This window comes from Rhyacophila brunnea, unplaced genomic scaffold (genome assembly GCF_057557595.1).
Source record: "Rhyacophila brunnea isolate RB1 unplaced genomic scaffold, BYU_Rbru_1.0 scaffold_8, whole genome shotgun sequence".
Classification (NCBI taxonomy): Eukaryota; Metazoa; Arthropoda; class Insecta; order Trichoptera; family Rhyacophilidae; genus Rhyacophila; species Rhyacophila brunnea.
In genome coordinates, this window is record NW_028233350.1 from 44007876 (window position 1) to 44026326 (window position 18451).

The following is an 18451-nucleotide window of genomic DNA, read 5'->3' on the forward strand; positions in this document are numbered from 1 at the left end:
ATATAAAAAGTTTTTTTATCTTGTAATTATTTATTATTATGGTATAAGTGCAAAAAAAACGAGAAATGAGTCACATCTCTAAATAGTATTAAATTGTTGTTCTATTATTAGCGCAACGTGTTATGCAAATGTGCATGTTATGTATAACGCTAACTAAGTTAATAGTCATTTTTTATCACTAGGAATGTCTCAGGACCAGTAATCCAAGACTTAGGTCACCATGCATTTAATTGCACTTTGACTGAATTTATAATATAGGAGAGAGGAGCACATGAACTAAAAAAACAAATGATTCTAATTAATATATAAATATTATATAGATAAGGAGACAGACAAGGATTTGCAATATAATAGAGTTCGCAAAAAATCTCAAATGTAAATGGGCTGGACACATAGCTCAAATAAGGGACAAGCATTGGACAAACTTAGTCATCCAGTGGTATTCAAGAGGTACAAAACATCCACAAGGTAGATCTAGAGGCCACTGGATCGATAAAATGATAAAGTTCTGCGGAAGTACGTGGCAACGCAACGCACAGAACCGAGAGGAATCAGCTTGGAGAGGCCTTCATCCAGCCGTGGATCGATTCAGGCTGATGATGATATAGTATACGTAAAACTATGTGAACAGATCCGCAATAAAACCCCGCATTTATAAAATGTAACAAAATTAGTCTTTGCGGCGAACCAAGTCGGACTGGCCGGATGTCAATGGGTAGCTTAATCTATTTGAATTCTAAGACTTGAGAAACTGCATGAAGAACATCGGACTCATTCATCCAAATAATATTATTAGTGCGCCAAATAAATACTGCCAAATGAAACAATTTAAGAACCGCTGTGTTATCAGTATGAGCGTAGTACTTACAGTTTACTTGTTGTGAGATAAATCTAAACCTAATTTAAGGATGCTAAATACGTGCGATGTACGTACATATATAACTAAACCCCTGTCAAAATGTCACAAGATGTTTTAAAAGCGACGCGTGCCGGATCACGTATTTGTTGGATCTTGCCTTCACCTCTATCAAATATGCCGTACTTATTATTACCAAAACTATTTAATATGTGGTTACAACACTTTAGTGGCAACAATTTTCTATTAGAGAGAAATAAAATCTTTCTCTCTTCTTGGTCGTGCACTCATGGCTGAGGATCGTGACCACATTTAAATTTCGCCATCCTTTGAGCGACCAAGACTTTCCATCCTTCTCGATCTTCTGATTCTCTCAGGGCAGAAGGGATGGTGCCCCCAGTCAGCTCTTTCACTTGGTCACTCCATCGCGCAGACGTTTTTCTTCTGCTTTGCCTTCCCTGGAGGCTACCCAAAACTACCAGTCTCTCCAGGTTGTCCGGTCTGCGCCTGACAATATGTTTAAAAAACTGCAGAATTCTTCTCAGACATATCGTCGAGAGCCGTTCCTTTATCTTCAGTCTCTGGAGGATTGACTGGTTCCTCCTGTGCTCTGTCCAAGAAATGCAAAACATTCGGCGCCAACACCACATCTCAAAGGCATCAATTGCCTTCCGTTTTCTTGCCTTCAGGGTCCACGACTCGACTCCGTATAGAAATATCGAGAACACTAATGTTTGCACAAGCATCATTTTTGTGGCAATCTAAATTCCCCGATCCTTCCATATAGTGGTAAGGCGTGTCATTATAATAAAGTAATTAAAATAATGACAATACACACAACATTGACCATTAGCAGGCCTAAAAAAACTGCTGATGCACATCCAAACATGGGGTCTCGTGATACGCTCGACTAAGACCGATTGTGGTGTGGTGCGGATTGGTTTGAAGTGCTTTGAAGGAGTCTTTGTTTTTGTTACCCATTGACATTCCTTGGCAAAGTGCTGTCTTTGAGCAGACTCAAAATGCTACCTCATACTACTTAGGTGCCCACTACCACCTCTCATGTATGTACAGCAGTGGATAAGCACGGCCGTCTTCCATGACGCTATAAAACTGTCTGAAAGAAGTGATTTAAAGTGCTCATTCCGTCCCGAGACGTAGCCACACGGGACTAATGCTGCAGCCATGCACCGTAGTGCTTAAAAAAGGAATTCTAGTCTCAACTTTTATGTAAAATCATTAGATACATACTTTTACTATATTATTTCCTTATTTTTTAATGGAACATACATAATTTAAATCCCCACGTCCCTTTATACCTGTATTCTACCTAATTACGACAAAGTTGTATCTTCATCTTCGATGTCACATGCTACCTTATCTCCTTACTTTTCACAAAGTGAAAATACTCTGGCATACCCAGATTCGCCACGTATATCTGTGATACATAGTTAACATATGGACAACCGTATCAAATGGTAACAAAATATTTCCTTATTGTCAACAGAATTCCAGAGCTGAGAGTAGAGAAGATGAAGAAGAAGAACCGGGAGAAGACGAAAATGATGGTGGAGAAGAAGACGAAGAAGATGAAAGTAAGAAAGAAGAGGATGTTAGTGACGCTTGCGCGCATGTGAAACTGATGGAACAAGTTGTCTGCGATGGACCAATTTCTTCATGCGAAATCACCGGAGAAGATGCAAGACGTATGTTGTTCTAATATTTTTTATACATCTAGGCTCGCATGCATAGAATGTCACTAATCACTAAACAACCGCTATTCGTATAAATACTGTTTAGAGTTTAGTGTTGTTGCGTGTGTTGTATATGATGGTATTAACGGACAAAAATATATCCATACTTCCATAATAATATTATAAATGAGGGGTACCTAAAAATTGTGTTTTATTGATTAATATTTCAAACGGGAGCCAAAATAACACAGCGAACACGTCAAATTAATTTACCGACCAGCCATTTTGTCACGTGACTTTTTTGTATGGAAATAACATTTCAAGTAAAGAATGCAGCCTTTTCATCTAATGTGAATTTAAAAAGTGATTTTTGTATGAACGAATGCAAGGTTTTCGCCTCAAATACGGTTTTACCATGTGCATAATGAGCAGCTCTATATTTCTGCATTCATAGGTTATTTTGCCAATTTTTCCAAGATTACTGCCTTTGCTTCTATACTCCTCAAATATAAGTTCATATAATATAAGCTTCATCGTATGATTAACCTTGCATAAAATAATTGTCTGACTAACATTGCCTATTTTTTGAAGTTAATTAAGTTAATTATTGTGAAACATAAAGTTATTAATAATGTCACTATTTTATTTCCATAATGTACAGTTCATCCAGATGATTCTTTGTATTTTTTTATTTGAGTTAATGACGATACGTACAAGATACTCATTTAACGTCGAATGGTTCATTCAATAAGTTGTGCGGAGGTTTGGAGTATTTATTATCTGGACTCCTCTATAAAACTACTACTTTTATTGTAATACATCATATGCAGTTATAAATACATTACATCCGATATAATTTTAAACAAATAATATATACATACACTTACGTAACTTGACAACTATTATTAAAATAAATCACTTTTAATATGTATGCAAGAGAGCATTGTTTTTTATTTAATATATACAAAATACTGGATACTTAAATGTATCACCATACCATATTGGAAAATAAATAAGTATATAATTATAAATATACATAATGCGAATTATATTGGTTTTGTTAGTTTCCTGTTCAAAATGCCTTATTCTGATTGACAGCAAGTTCTAAATTAAAAATTTACGATTTTCATTTTTAATATTATCTGATTTTCTGAGCATCTGTACATGTTTAGTTAATTGTGATTTATTATGTTTAAATGGTCGTTGGTTGGGTTTGATTCATATTGCCTTATTTATCATCATTATTATTACTAACATATTTATTTTAGTATTAATAATTAATTATATCATAATATATAACTGCATGTCGCTAACTCAACTAACCAATGCGATTCGTAGATATCTGCAAACTCCCGAAAGTGGTGGGACCATGCAGGGGTTACGCGGAGAGGTGGTTCTTCGACGTGGCTGCGAAGTCTTGTGAGCCATTTGGTTACACGGGCTGCCAAGGAAACAGAAACAACTTCCGATCCCAGCAAGAATGCTTGCGTATATGTCGCTTGTACAGAGGTTAACAATATTACATTTATTGTATAAGTAGTTTACATAATATTTTTCTATTTATTGTTTAAAATGTTGTTATATATTTAGAGTATAGAATAATTAACATATCCTGATATTCATATTTTAGGATTCACCCCAAGAATTAACCACCCCATAAAAATAACTGAGAATTAGTAGTTGTTAGGATAGGTTTATTAGGGTTTGCAATATCCTGTTATAAGTGTTGCGGTGGCTGTGAACCAAACCACATCCATCACATAGTTTAAAAATAAAGTTTGGCATTGTATTATCAAATTCATTGAACGAAAAAATGTCGCTCGAGATATAGGATGGCCACTGAAAAACTGATTGATATAAAACAAAAATAACCTATACAAAGACACGTTTTTTAATTTTTTAATTTGGAAACATAATTAATGGATTTTTTCAATATTGTGTGTGAAAAAGAAAAAAAAAGAAAAGAAAGTCAAATGACTACAGTTTATCTGCTCATAGATACAGGTTCTTTTCACAGCATTTTCCATGACCGTACGCAAGGTTTCAGGTCCTGGTCGGATATCGGCTCGAATATTTTCCTTTAGTACTTGAATTTTTAGAGGTTTATTAATGTAAACCCGTTTTTTTAAGTAGCATCACACAAAGAAATCTGGTGCAGTCAAATCAGGCCAAACAAATTCAACACTTTTTTTTTAATTATTCGTTCACCCAAAATTTCTCATAGGAGATACATCGTTGCCCTGGTAGTGAGCACAATAGCTCCATCTTATTGGAACCATACAAGACTGCTGAGCGTATTGGTTGCTTCTTAAGCGAGGTTCTGTCGATAGTTGAGCAGAGCAACGACGGGTAGAGGAATATGGATCCCTAAGAACACTCTGCCATACAGCATCCACCGCAATGTTAGTGCACACAGTGTGCTTAAGACCTCTTCCCGGAAGATCTCCAGGTCTTTCAAACCTGGCGATTAGGTTCTGAATCATGTTATCGCTAATATTGAACTACAGACCGAGACAGACGTATCGCGCTAACAATTTATTTACTGCAAACCGAATTAATTTGTTAACTAACGATAACTACCAGACTAATTAATTTGTCGGACACGGCGGACCGTTATAATAATTTATTTATAATTTATTTATAATTTTAATTAATTAACGCGTGCAAATAAAGTCAGTGCGAAAAATAAAACAAAAACAACAAACTATTATCATTTAAACTAAAAAATTATCAACTAAAAATAATATGGAGTGCTCTCGGTGCAATGAAATAATCGGAGAAACCGATGCTATTCAGTGTGCAATGTGCTTAAAATTCTCGCACATAAACTGTGTGGGAATTTCGGAGGCGAAATTTAGGAAGATGTCAAAGCCAAATAAAAGCCAATGGAAATGTCCCACGTGTACCCAACTCTCTTCTCTACCGTCTACTCCTACCACTCAGAGTGCAGTACATGAACCTACTCTACAGCTGATAATGAACGAGATCAAATCCATTCAATCAGACCTAAAACTTTTCAAATCTTTGAAAGATGATTTATCTGATCTCAAAACATCAATGGCACTCATAAACAATAAATTCCAAGAACAGGAAAAAAAAATTCAATTATTTGACGAAAAAATCAAACACATGGATAAACTCGAAAATAACATCACCCAACTTAAAGATACAGTCGACACGCTGCAAACACGCCTCGACAACATCGAAAAGTGGGACCGTCTTGAAAGTGTAGAAATTCTTGGAGTGCCCGAAGGAAAGTCAGAGGACCTCTCTGCCATCATCAGTAAACTGGGTAACGAGGTAGGAGTCAAAATTAGTGCCAGCGATATAGTTTTCGCGACGAGGGTGGCCCAACGCTCACCGACCCCCAGCAGGCCGAAACCTATTGTAGCGAAACTAGCCCGCAGGCAGCTGAAAACTGATCTTATCTCTGGCATGCGCAGATTGGCCTCTCAAAAAGGTGGTTGCCAATCATCAGCTCTAAACATTCTAGGCCCATCGTTCCCGGTGTACGTGAACGAGCACCTCACGCAAAAAACTAAGGCTCTCCTCAGCAAAACCAAAGTCATCACGAAAGACCTGGGGTTCCGTTTTACTTGGGTGCGAAACGGGAAAATATTCGTGAGGAAGCTGGAAACGTCTCCAGCTATCCTCATAAATTCGGAGGGGGACCTAGAAAAGCTGGCCAAAGGATAACGGCGATATTATGGACATGGATTTTTTTTTCACTTATAATATTCATTTATGTTTTCTGTTTTCTTCATATTACGTTTCACAAAACACACACATTAACACTACGATGTTATTACCCATTTAGTAAATATACCATTATAGATATTATCGTAAGCAACTTAGTGTCACTAATTATTATCTTTACACCGAATACTTATAATCCAATTAGTCACCTACGTTACGTACAATGCTTTTTGATAATCTACTTTGAGCACTGTAATACTTATAATATACACAATTATCATCGGAATCTAAATCATTTATTTACTGGCACTAATTTGCTAATAAATAAAAATAATAAACTATTTATGGCATACCCTTATACTTTTGGCCTAAACACATTCAATAAGACTTTTGTAAAATATGCCTAATCTTATTATATATTATCAAAACACACGTGGACTTCGCTCGAAAACTAACGAATTTTCCAGTAACGTTATGAGTAACGCCTACGACATCATAGGTGTCACTGAAAGTTGGTTGCAACCAGATATCTTTGATGCCGAAATCACTGACAACAGGTACGATGTGTTCCGCTGCGACCGTAGCTTCACTAACTCTGAAAAATCCAAGGGCGGTGGTGTTTTTCTGTGCACCATGCGTACCCTCAACGCTGTTCGTCAATGTTCCTGGCAACCTGAGAACATTGAATGTATTTGGGTAACTATTACCTCCAAATCACTCGGAACTCCTTACAACCTTCACGTCGCATGCGTATACATCCCAGGGGGGACCTCTTACCACTCACAAAAATTATCTATCTTTTTTCAATCGATCTGCAGACTGACTGTAGAATATCCTGCTGATCGTTTCCTCATCATCGGTGACTTTAATATACCCTCTTTATCTTGGACGAAACATATTCACTCACAATATTTCTCGCCATCTCAAACAAATAACTTTACAGAATCTCTGGTTGTCGACAGTATTTCGCTAGCTGGACTCAACCAATATAACGGTCAAACTAATATCCAAAATCGAACCTTAGACCTAGTTTTGTCAAACAATGACGTAATAGTGCGTCACTCAAATGACCCATTAGTCCCAGAGGATACATATCATCCAGCTCTCGAGATCGATCTTCCTTATACTGTGCTAACTCCCGGAATTAAGTTAAATCAAAAACAAACACTCGCATTTAGACGGGGCGACTATGCATCCATTAATAACTATTTATCTTCTGTCAACTGGTCTCAATGTCTTAGCACACCTCACATTGATGACGCCGTAGAACGTTTTTATAACATTCTCAACAAAAGTATCGAGCTACATATTCCTAAAAAAGCTACAAAAAATTCAGCATTTCCTCGATGGTATTCGACACCTCTTATCAAAATTATTAAAGAAAAGGACAAGTACCATAAAAAATGGAAAACTCATGGTGACTATCTAGATTATGAATCTTTTAGTATATTACGGAAAAGGCAAAAGAAATTGCAGACAGAGTGCTATAAAAATTTCATCACAATATCCGAACGCTCCATTAAGTCCCACCCTAAATATTTTTGGACCTTCGTCAAAAACAAGCGAAAATTTCATACAATCCCCAAAAACATCCATTACAACGGCGTCACTGCTTCAGATGACATTGAAGTCACCGAATTATTTTCTACATATTTCTTGACAACTTTCAATTCTGATCCCAATCTAGATCCATGCCTATCCAGCATCAACTCAAAAAACAACATCGCCGCGACGTCAAATATAATCATCACCGAAAACATCGTCCTGAAATACCTTAAAACCATTGATGTAAGCAAAGGCACAGGAAGCGATAATATTCCCCCAGTTTACCTAATCAACTGCGCAGATGAGCTTGCATACCCCTTATCCATAATCTTCAAAAAATCTCTCCGAGACGGTACATTTCCGCACAAGTGGAAAGAAGCGTTTGTGATCCCAATTTTCAAAAAGGGCTCCACTTCGAGAGCAGAAAACTACAGACCAATCTCGATACTATCAGTACTCAGTAAACTCTTCGAACGTATAGTATATGATCAACTTTACCCTGCTATATGTAAAAACATTAGCGAAAAACAACACGGTTTCATGCAACGCAGGTCGGTGGTAACAAATCTTGCTATATTCTCTAGTTATCTTCTTAATTCCATGGATAAAAAATCGCAAGTAGATACCATCTACACCGATTTTTCTAAGGCCTTTGATAGAGTTAATCATACTATCCTGATCCAGAAACTAGAACTACTTGGTATTCACGGAGATCTACTCCGCTGGCTTACTTCATACATTCACAACCGATGCCAAGCCGTAGTTATTGGTGGACACCGCTCAAACTTTATCTCTATTCCCTCAGGCGTTCCCCAGGGTTCTCATCTGGGGCCACTTTTATTCAACTCATATATCAATGACATTGGCAAGTGTTTTCAACACGCAAACTATATTTTATATGCAGACGATCTAAAGCTATACACGGAGGTGAATAGCCTTGCTGACTGCCATAGACTGCAAGAAGACATAGAACGCCTAACATCATACTGTGACCAGAATCTCCTTACTCTAAATGCTTCCAAGTGTCAATCTATTTATTTTACAAGAAACCGTACACCAATAAAATTTCAGTATGAAATTAATTCCGCGCCAATCCCATTCACTCCGGTAGTCAGAGACCTGGGCGTCCTATTGGATATAAAACTAAACTTTAATGCTCATATTGATCACATTGCACAAAAATCCTCAAAAGCATTAGGTTTTGTTTTGCGTACAGGTAAGCCATTTACCAACACACACGTCATAAAACTACTTTATTTCTCCTACGTACGCAGCATCTTAGAGTTTGCTTCTACTATTTGGTCACCCACCTATACATCACAAAAAATCAGACTTGAAAAAGTACAAAAACGATTCATCAAGCACCTAAGATATCACAAATCATCACCTCCAACCCAAGTAACACAACACAATTCCACCAGCACACATAACTACAACATCAACTCCCTGGAATCACGACGCACTGTCCACGACATTAAATTCCTACACCAAATCATACATAACGCCATTGACTCGATCGAAATAGTGCAGTCCAGCATATGTTTAAATGTACCCCAGAAACGCACGCGCTCTCAAAAATTATTCCATATACCTAAACACAACACTAACTACGCTAGTAATGCTGTATTCGTTAGAATAATGACTACGTACAATAATTTTTTCAGCGATACAGACATTTTACACCTAACATTTGACACATTCACAAAAACAATTTGTGAAAAAACATACAAAACTAACCTCACACTACCGCAATAAATACCAAAGCCTACTCCCACGCACTCTCACCCATATATACACACGCACGTAAACACATACCTTATATTATATACTTATTTTAAAGTTGTTTCTTCTATCTCACTTTGTTTTAGTTTAATATAAACGTAATAATAAATGTGGAAACCCATTATTGGTCCTTGTATATTATGTAAAAGTTGTAATATGTACTTTCAATGTCGACTGTGAGGTTTCCCAAATAAAAAAAAAAAAAAAAAAAAAAAAAAAAAAGAGATACTGTGTCGCCATTTTCTCTGAGTTTGAATAATTGATCTTTCACTGGAATATAAAATAAACAAGTTACGACCTTTTCAAACCCATCAGTTTTTTAGTGGCCACTCTGTACTATGGCTTTATAGAGACGATATTATCCAGAGTAATATAATATAATGTAGATTTATAAGAAATGATAAACTCGTATATATTTTTAAATAGTATGTATTGTTACTTGCACGCTGCTAAATTAGAGGATTTAGTAAGAATTGAAAAATTACTGGAAGAGAATGAAGCAGATGAATATACTCCATCTCCAATGAATAATACAGTTTACGACCATACCATGCAAGAGGATGAAGCGGACATATATTACGGTTTGTAAAAATGCATGTTTATAGCGCACAGTTTCAATGTTATATAACTCGACTATTGACTTAATAATGAATATCATATAATATGAAAAATAAACGCACCCTCGTAAACGTTCCTTCTTTTAAATATCTGGGCCTGATCACGCAATTTTCATTATTGCCTAAGCAGGAGAATGTGACTGATGAATTATTACCTTTACCAACATTATACTAAAGAAAAATATAACTTTGGTTACAAGTATTTACATTATTATTATTTGGCACACGTATATAGTAACATCTATCAACATAAACTATAACTAACGATCTCCAAAGATAATTTAATTTTCGGCAGTCAAAAATAATATTAATCAGTCGATATCAAACCTTTTAATCATGCAGTTCACAAATTAATCTCTCAATTAAATAATAGTCGCCCCCTGCATACTCTGTTTATCCGAGAATAGCGTTAAACTATTGAATCCTAAATTCATATAGATAACAAAATTAATATTATCTAAATATATACATCCTCAAGATGCAATACAGTGTAGAAGTGGATGCAATAAAACAACCATTAAATCAGCTCTGTCTATTAATCAATTATGTATACAACCAAAAACTAAATTTAGTAGTTGAACACCTACAAATGGCGACCCCTTAAATGAATAAACAACTACACACCTATTGGCCAAATGTGATCTCTAAATATATTGCAATAATGGTGATTATCAAGGATATTTAGTCAATTCTGCAATTTTCTAATGGGTAATCCTAACTTAAAATCATGTAAATTCAGTAAAATCACATTTGATTGCATGATAAACTCGGTCGTAGACAACTGCTACTTGGGTAATGCTTCACATCAAACGTAGGGTTAAATAAATAATATGTTATCATTTCATTTCGATCATGCCGTTTTTAGTAAATAGACAATTATTTTTGATCGTTCATCATCATGATCATTTATCACAAATGAGTGTTTTGGTCTCTCTACAGTAGGCTTTACTATAGTTTGATCTATTGGCTTAAACCTGTGACAACCGACATTATAATCCACCGTTTATATGAGTATCTAACTTGAATCTCTATTCAGTACAGACATAAATTTGTTTGTAAATAAATAAACATTATTTTTTGTTTAAATTATGTAAAAACTTTTTAATCGTTTTATGCAAATTGTCATGTTTTTTTAATTCCACCGCGAATGGAAAACATATGAAAATTTATTGATTTTTTTACTATATCGTATGTGGTCATGTAGAGTGTTGTTTTTATTAAAGTAGAAAAAAGTATATATAATAATTATTGTATAATAAGTAGGTATATATTTTTGTGGACAGATGTAGACGTTTAAGATACATTTTAATGTCGGATTATGTAAATATAAAACTGTATAGTTAAATATTGACAATTGTTTTTTTTTTAATTTATAAATTGATTAGTTTAATAATAATTGAAAAATATTTTTACAGATTGCAATTAATATTCAGTTCGTCACGAAATAACACTTTTTAATACCCATTTTTCTCTTATAACAGGGCGAGAGCAATTCGCTGGTTTAGACCTTAGAGACCAAATTCGCAATAGACATCCTGTTGCTGGGGATGTTTCGTCTCTGGAAGTCACAGGGGACGGAACTCTTAGCGGCTACGACGGACCTACAAATTCTCCTAGCTCCCGTTATAACAATAACATTGAAGAAGAAGATTCTAGAAAAAAATGGAAACCGAGACCTGGAGACAGACGGCCTGATAGAAGACCCTCAGCTAAAAAACCTAAATATCCCGAAAGAGATGAAGAAGAGGAAGACAGAGAAGAAGGTGAAGAGCAACAAAGAAAACCATCTAAATTTAATCACAAAAAACCTCTATACCGACCAAGTGTACCAGCACATAGAAAGGATAGACATGAAAAAGAAGATGATGAAGATGAAGGAAAGACAGTAGAAGAAGAAGAAAAGGACGTGGAAGAGGACGATGAAGACGAAAACGTTAGTAAACATAGACCAAAACAGCCGAACAAAGTTAGAGGAAGGGTGGAAACTAGACCAAAAAATGTTTATAAAAACAGTAAAGAAGCCATTGATCAAGATGAGGCAGAAGAAAATAGTCCGCCAGACTCGATAGGCATAATTGAAGAGCCAGTTGGTCAGATTAAAAGCTGCAAAGTGACACCTTGGTCATCATGGAGCGAATGCAACGTCACGTGTGGCAGAGGATTCAAACGACAATCGAGGCGTATCATTGTAAGATAATTTCATAAAATTATTTACTTGAAATATTTTATTGTCTATTGTTACAAGTAACCATTAGATGCCAGTATTATTATAATTTATTAGGTAGCTATTCATGTCATGTGTCTTTGATCAAATCGTGGATGAATAATCCGTCTCTCTTTTTGTGTCTAAAATGGGTACTTCAGCTGTTATCTTTGTAGCCTTGGTAATAAATAGTATGATTATCACAATAGATTAATAAACCAATCTATAAATATAATTAATGTTACAATATTAAAATGTATTGTAGAAATATCTTTCAAAATACTTGCCTGATAGTTATATAAAGGGATTTTAATGATATCCGATCTGTCAATTAACCCAATGTAATATAATTTATTTTAATTGCCATCTCTTAAATCGTTACTTACATAACTTAATGATATATTTATACATTATCGTACTTATCTGAAATCGGTTTCAGTCACAAAGTGTATGCCAACGTTAAATATTTCATAATTAAAATTATTTCTTTCAATCAACAGCAACATCCTATGAATGGCGGGAAAAATTGCCCGAAAAAATTATTGAGGAGAAAAAAGTGCAAAAAACTTAAGCCGTGTAGAAAAAACGACCGTCAACCTGACGAAGACGAGGAGGAAGAAGAAGAAGAGGAGTCAGAGGAGGATAATACTGGACAGCATGGTTCGAACCACTATAACTCTATGAATCCTACCTGGGGACCAGGAAATCCCATATCAAATGGTGAGGATTTTTATTTGATAATCATTTTCAATTGAGTATGCTTATCTTTTTTAATTGGCTCTACAATCCTACGCGGATCTGAGTTTTTAGTATACGTAGTATAATAATTTTATTTCCCGAAAGCCACCTGCTAGCGGCTACTGTCCATTTAAATTACCAACTTCTTGTCATGTGAGACCAATCTCAATATATTTCTTCCAAATATATTCATCTTCTTCTCATGTTGACAAGGACAATTACTTTGATGATTTGATTTTGAAGGAATAATATTGTAGAGTCTTTTGATCTAACTAGGGATTGCAATACCGAATGAAAATTTCAATACCGGTTTTTCGGTATTTTTTATTGAATACCGGTATTTCTTAAACATTAAAAAAACTTACAATTTGAACATTAAACTATAAAAATCTTTTTAAAATATTATCTTATAGCAAAAATCTACATACCTATATTTATTATTTTGACATTTAAAAATATGTATTGATCATAATTATTATAGAACAAGTGATTTTTTTACAAATAATTTGAATATATTGATAATTTTAACTAAAGCCCTCAAAAGTTCATCATGTGCAAATAAGTCCGACTGCAGGAAAAGCTTCTTAAATTTAACGCTTGTACAGTCATCAATAATTATAGAATAATTGAACATTTTTTTCACGGATGTTTTCTATTTCGAAATAATAATATGATAATTCATCGCGATAATCACTAATATAAATATATTTGAAGAAATTTGTTTTATTATTTTTTTCACCTCTTTTGGATTCACCCAATATATTTGCATTTTAGCAGGACATAACTTATAGTTCATTTTCAAAAACTTAAGCAAGTGTGCTTTCTTAATACCGAAAATTCCGGTATTTTGGATTTTTAAAACCGGTATTTCGGTATTGATAAATACAGGAATACCAGTGTTGCAATCCCTAGATCTAACTGATAATAAAATTGTTCAAATGTATTATTTTGTGAATTTATAGTGAGGGTCGACTGCATCTTGTCATCGTGGTCGAGCTGGAGTCCATGCGCAGAGTCCTGCGGTATGGGCGCAGTGCGTCAAAGAACACGGTCAATCATCAGACAGGCATCAGGTGGCGGGGTGCCGTGTTCTGCAAGGCTCGATAAACAGTCGTGTGACCTGATGCCGTGCCCTCTGTAAACAAATAATGTATAAGGTTTAATGACAATACCCAAACTCGAGTGATTTTTAAACGAACGGACCCTTGTCAATTTCGAGTAGGTCTTGTGACGGCGCCATCGAAGTGACATATTATTGTGAATGTGTGTATTTTATATCGACTTATTTTATTCAATATTACATTGTAAAGAAATATTCTCATTTTAAAAATGCCTTTGCAAAAAAAAATGTTTTTAGAGATTTCTCTTAAACTCATGTCACCGGATTAAATTTCTCGTTTTAAATTAAGTTTATATAATATTGATTTTTATTATTAATAAGATTGGTGTTACTTATTTACTTTATAATTTAATCATTGACATATTATTTTAAATATGGAAGCCTGAATATTTAAATAAATTATTGCTACACCTGTAGTGTTTTAGAGAAAATATTTTAACGTATAACTAGAATTAATTTATTTTAGAGATATACTTTAATAATTTGAATTAACGATAATGTATTTTTATCATTAAAGTATTTTTTAAGTTGATACATATTATATTTTACGATACGGTGAACCAACTTTAAACCAGCGTTATTCAACCGTGAGCAATTCATACCTCTGAGGATACTGGTACACGAGAGATTAACAAGAAATACAAAAATTTTGAAACCATTGAACCGTATTTTGTAATAATTACGCTATTGCCATTAATACGTTAGGTGATTATTTATTCAATTCGTTTTTTTAAGTTTACTGTATTTTTTACTAGTAGTTGATATTTCACTTTAAACATTTTGGTGATAAATAACACAAAATACCATTATCTGGGTGTACCAAAATATGCACGAATAATCTTCATTAAGTAGATACGCAAAGTAAAATGGTTGAATAATGTTATTTTATTATTGGCTTATTGAATGGAGTACCTACAGAAATTTTTAATGTAGAAAACTCAAAATAAAATACAAATAAAAATGTAATGTTTTGATGAATTTAAAATTACTTTGATTTTAAAATAGAATGTAATTTCATATAATATATTGCACGAAAATACACACAGCTTTATAACAATAGTATGACTTTAGTACGTCCTAATGACTTTTACATGCAAAATAAAGTTACTGACATTTTGAAGATAGGGTAAAGTGGTAAATATAGCATTGATATTAAGAATAATAAAATTGATGGAAAACCAACAAGTCATATCCGTTTATCCTTCAAAGAAGCTAAACGATATATCGAGAAGAGATATTTTTTTTACATAAATGAAACGTGTAAATTATAGTTAATTAGTTTTATTTATAAATAATATTAAGTATCTTCTAATACACCTGTGTTTTTATATTTTTGGCCGACACTGGCTTAATTTTTTTTTAAAATGGAAAATGTTTTTTTTACATAATATTATCAAAAATGTATGAATCATAAATATATGACTAATTAGAAAATAAAAAAAGACAGATTGAATACAATTTTATACAGAATGATACATATTGGAAAATTAAATAAAGTATACATAAATATATTTTTATTTTGAAGCATAAATATTCAGTCTATAGATTATCATTTTTTTACTAGAAAATTCTGTTAGCATTGCTCACTAATATTTCATAATTTAAATTGCTTTTGTGTAAAAAAATAATAAAAAGTAAAATTTATAATAATTTTAACATTGGCAATTCTCAATTTTGATAACTATAGTATGTTGTAATATTAATAATATGTCTTCCGCCAAATAAAAAAATAAGCGGTTTTTTTTTGTTTTTTATCTACTTATAACATAATACTCCAAATAAAGCGTTTCCACGATGTAATTATTATTAATATCTATTCATTGAACTTATAATTAATTTAAGTTTTGTACTATTCCATTGCGTAGAGTAATTTTTTGAGACCTTCGTTTCGACTTTCGGCATCTTCAAGCACTATGCGTATTTATCAATATCGAATACACACTGGCAAATAATACAGTTAATTCTTGTTTATATATTAATTTATAATAATAAGGTTTGTACCTTATTTTGTTGTATACAAGTAATATAATATTATAAACAAGAGTAAACTGTATTCGTTGTTGATGTGTACCTACTTGCCACTGAGTGAGTGCGTATAGTGCCTGAAGATGCCGAAAGGTAAAACTCGGATAGCTAAAAAATAGTTACTCAAATAGAATAGTAAAAACTTAATCAATTAAAATTTAATATCATATTAATTTATTTATAGTAATTAACATAATGACATATTAATAAATCAGCGAAGACATGGTAAGTACATTTAAAAAAAATCGTTTGAATCTTATGCAAAAAAAATAATTATGAATATGCATTTTTTAAGATTGATAATAAATAAAATACTGAAAAATAATTAAGATGCGGAGAAGTAAATAAGTATAAGTGACATTTTATTAAAAAAAACACATTTAGAAGCCCTTTTAACATCACCAAAATAGTAACGAGAAAAGAGATACAAAAAAGTCAATGCTTTATACGAAAAGTTTTATTGTTTCTAACATTGGATTATTTCACAAGTCGGTACATGTAATTTTCATGGAACCGCATAATATTCATTATTTGAATGTTTTGGCCTGACTTGCCCTTCATTGACATAATCTAACTTAATCGTTTTGAAAGATTTTTTATTATTATTAAATCTACTGGATTTAAGTTATTTCAGGCTATACATCCACCACAGCCTAAAACAACTGTCAAAATAAATGTAAAATATAATATATATTAATATAAAAAAAGCTTTACTTCAAACTATTAATAAACAAATATCATTATTTTTTCTTCGAATACAGTAATAGTTCATTTGTGAATAACGGTTATCTAGAATTTACAAATGCAAAATTTAGCTTTGACTTCGATTTACTCAATTTAGACAACGGTGCACTTATATTCGTTTACTTCTCAGCATCTCAATTCATCAACTATTTTTTGTTACATAAAATGAAAGCACAAGACAGTGAAACAATCAATTGATATTTAAGAAAATACTTTATGTACTTTTTCTGTTTCGAAATTAATTTTACCAAGTGTGAAATATACACACTGCCACGGAGCATTTTAAAAGTATTTTTTTTATACTGTCAGCTTTTATTTCATTTCTTTAATCGTATTAGATTTACATTAATTTATTTTCATATCATATTTTTTTGCCGTAAATATAGTGTTTTAGTAAATAAATAATATAAGAATGATACGCGATCAACAGATCATATCGAAATCTAAATTATTTTATTTTTCAAGTTTTGCACGGACTGTTAAATATCATTATTTGGTAAACAGGTAAATATGTCACAATAAAATTAGTCACAAAAGCTTGTAAATTAGCACGCTTTGTAAAAAAACAATTTATAATTAGGCTAAAATTGTTTTGAATACTATTGTTTTTAGAGACAACAAATATTCGATATTATGGCTACCAACTAAAAAGAGAGAATGGAGTGACAATAAAATTCTTTTATTTAAAATGATCTGGATGTAAATATTTTGGATTTATAATAGAGACAAATAATTTAAATATTTGTAAGAAATAGTATAAGTTTAAATAAAATGACACATTATATTATATCTTTAACTATATTTTCCCTACCTAATCCTTTCATATTAATCCTATACCTACATTAACTTCTCTATCGTATCGTATGGCGGCAGCAAATTTGAGGCTCCCCAAGATAAAAAATAAAATAAAAACCTAAAATTCCAACCCTACCTAGTGAAAATATTTTTTTTGACCATGTCCAATCCTTAGCAGATCATGAGGGCCTCCACGGAGTGGGCGTTTGTAATAACATATTTTTTTTACGCGGAATGGATGTTACCTATTTTTGCTCAACCTATTAAGCTCATACTCATACTCTAATTCTAAACACACACTGGAAAATAATATCTGTATTTGCCAGACCCAGGATTCGAACCAGGGGCCCACGACAACCCGACGCTTTCCGCTCGGCTAACTTGGGCGTCAAAAAGGTAAACATGTGAAATATATAAAAAGATAACTAATGGATAAATCTCTAAGCTGTCTGCAAAAGTCATTTTTCAAGTAGCAAGCATCATATTATTACTGCCCGTACCTATCAAATGCCGTAGACAAATCAACACAATATTAGCCAATTCCATAAAATATGTATAGGTAGGTATGAGTCTAGACTCTAGAGGTATATTATATTTTCTAAAACTTTTATAAATTTCTAAGGAATGGATTGTATT

The 18451-nt window shown here is 33.1% G+C and overlaps 1 protein-coding gene across 1 annotated transcript in view; it reads left to right on the forward strand.

The window, feature by feature from the left end:
* Positions 1 to 14470, forward strand: part of LOC147064276 (spondin-1-like) — a 388697-nt gene extending 374227 nt beyond the window's left edge. Inside the window, exons 12-15 of the mRNA XM_085958532.1 lie at positions 2364 to 2562; positions 11672 to 12378; positions 12894 to 13113; positions 14094 to 14470. Of these exons, the coding sequence (XP_085814658.1) occupies positions 2364 to 2562; positions 11672 to 12378; positions 12894 to 13113; positions 14094 to 14272 (1305 nt within the window). The 3' untranslated portion in view covers positions 14273 to 14470. The remainder of the gene's footprint in view (positions 1 to 2363; positions 2563 to 11671; positions 12379 to 12893; positions 13114 to 14093) is intronic.
* The last annotated feature ends 3981 nt before the right edge of the window (positions 14471 to 18451 follow it).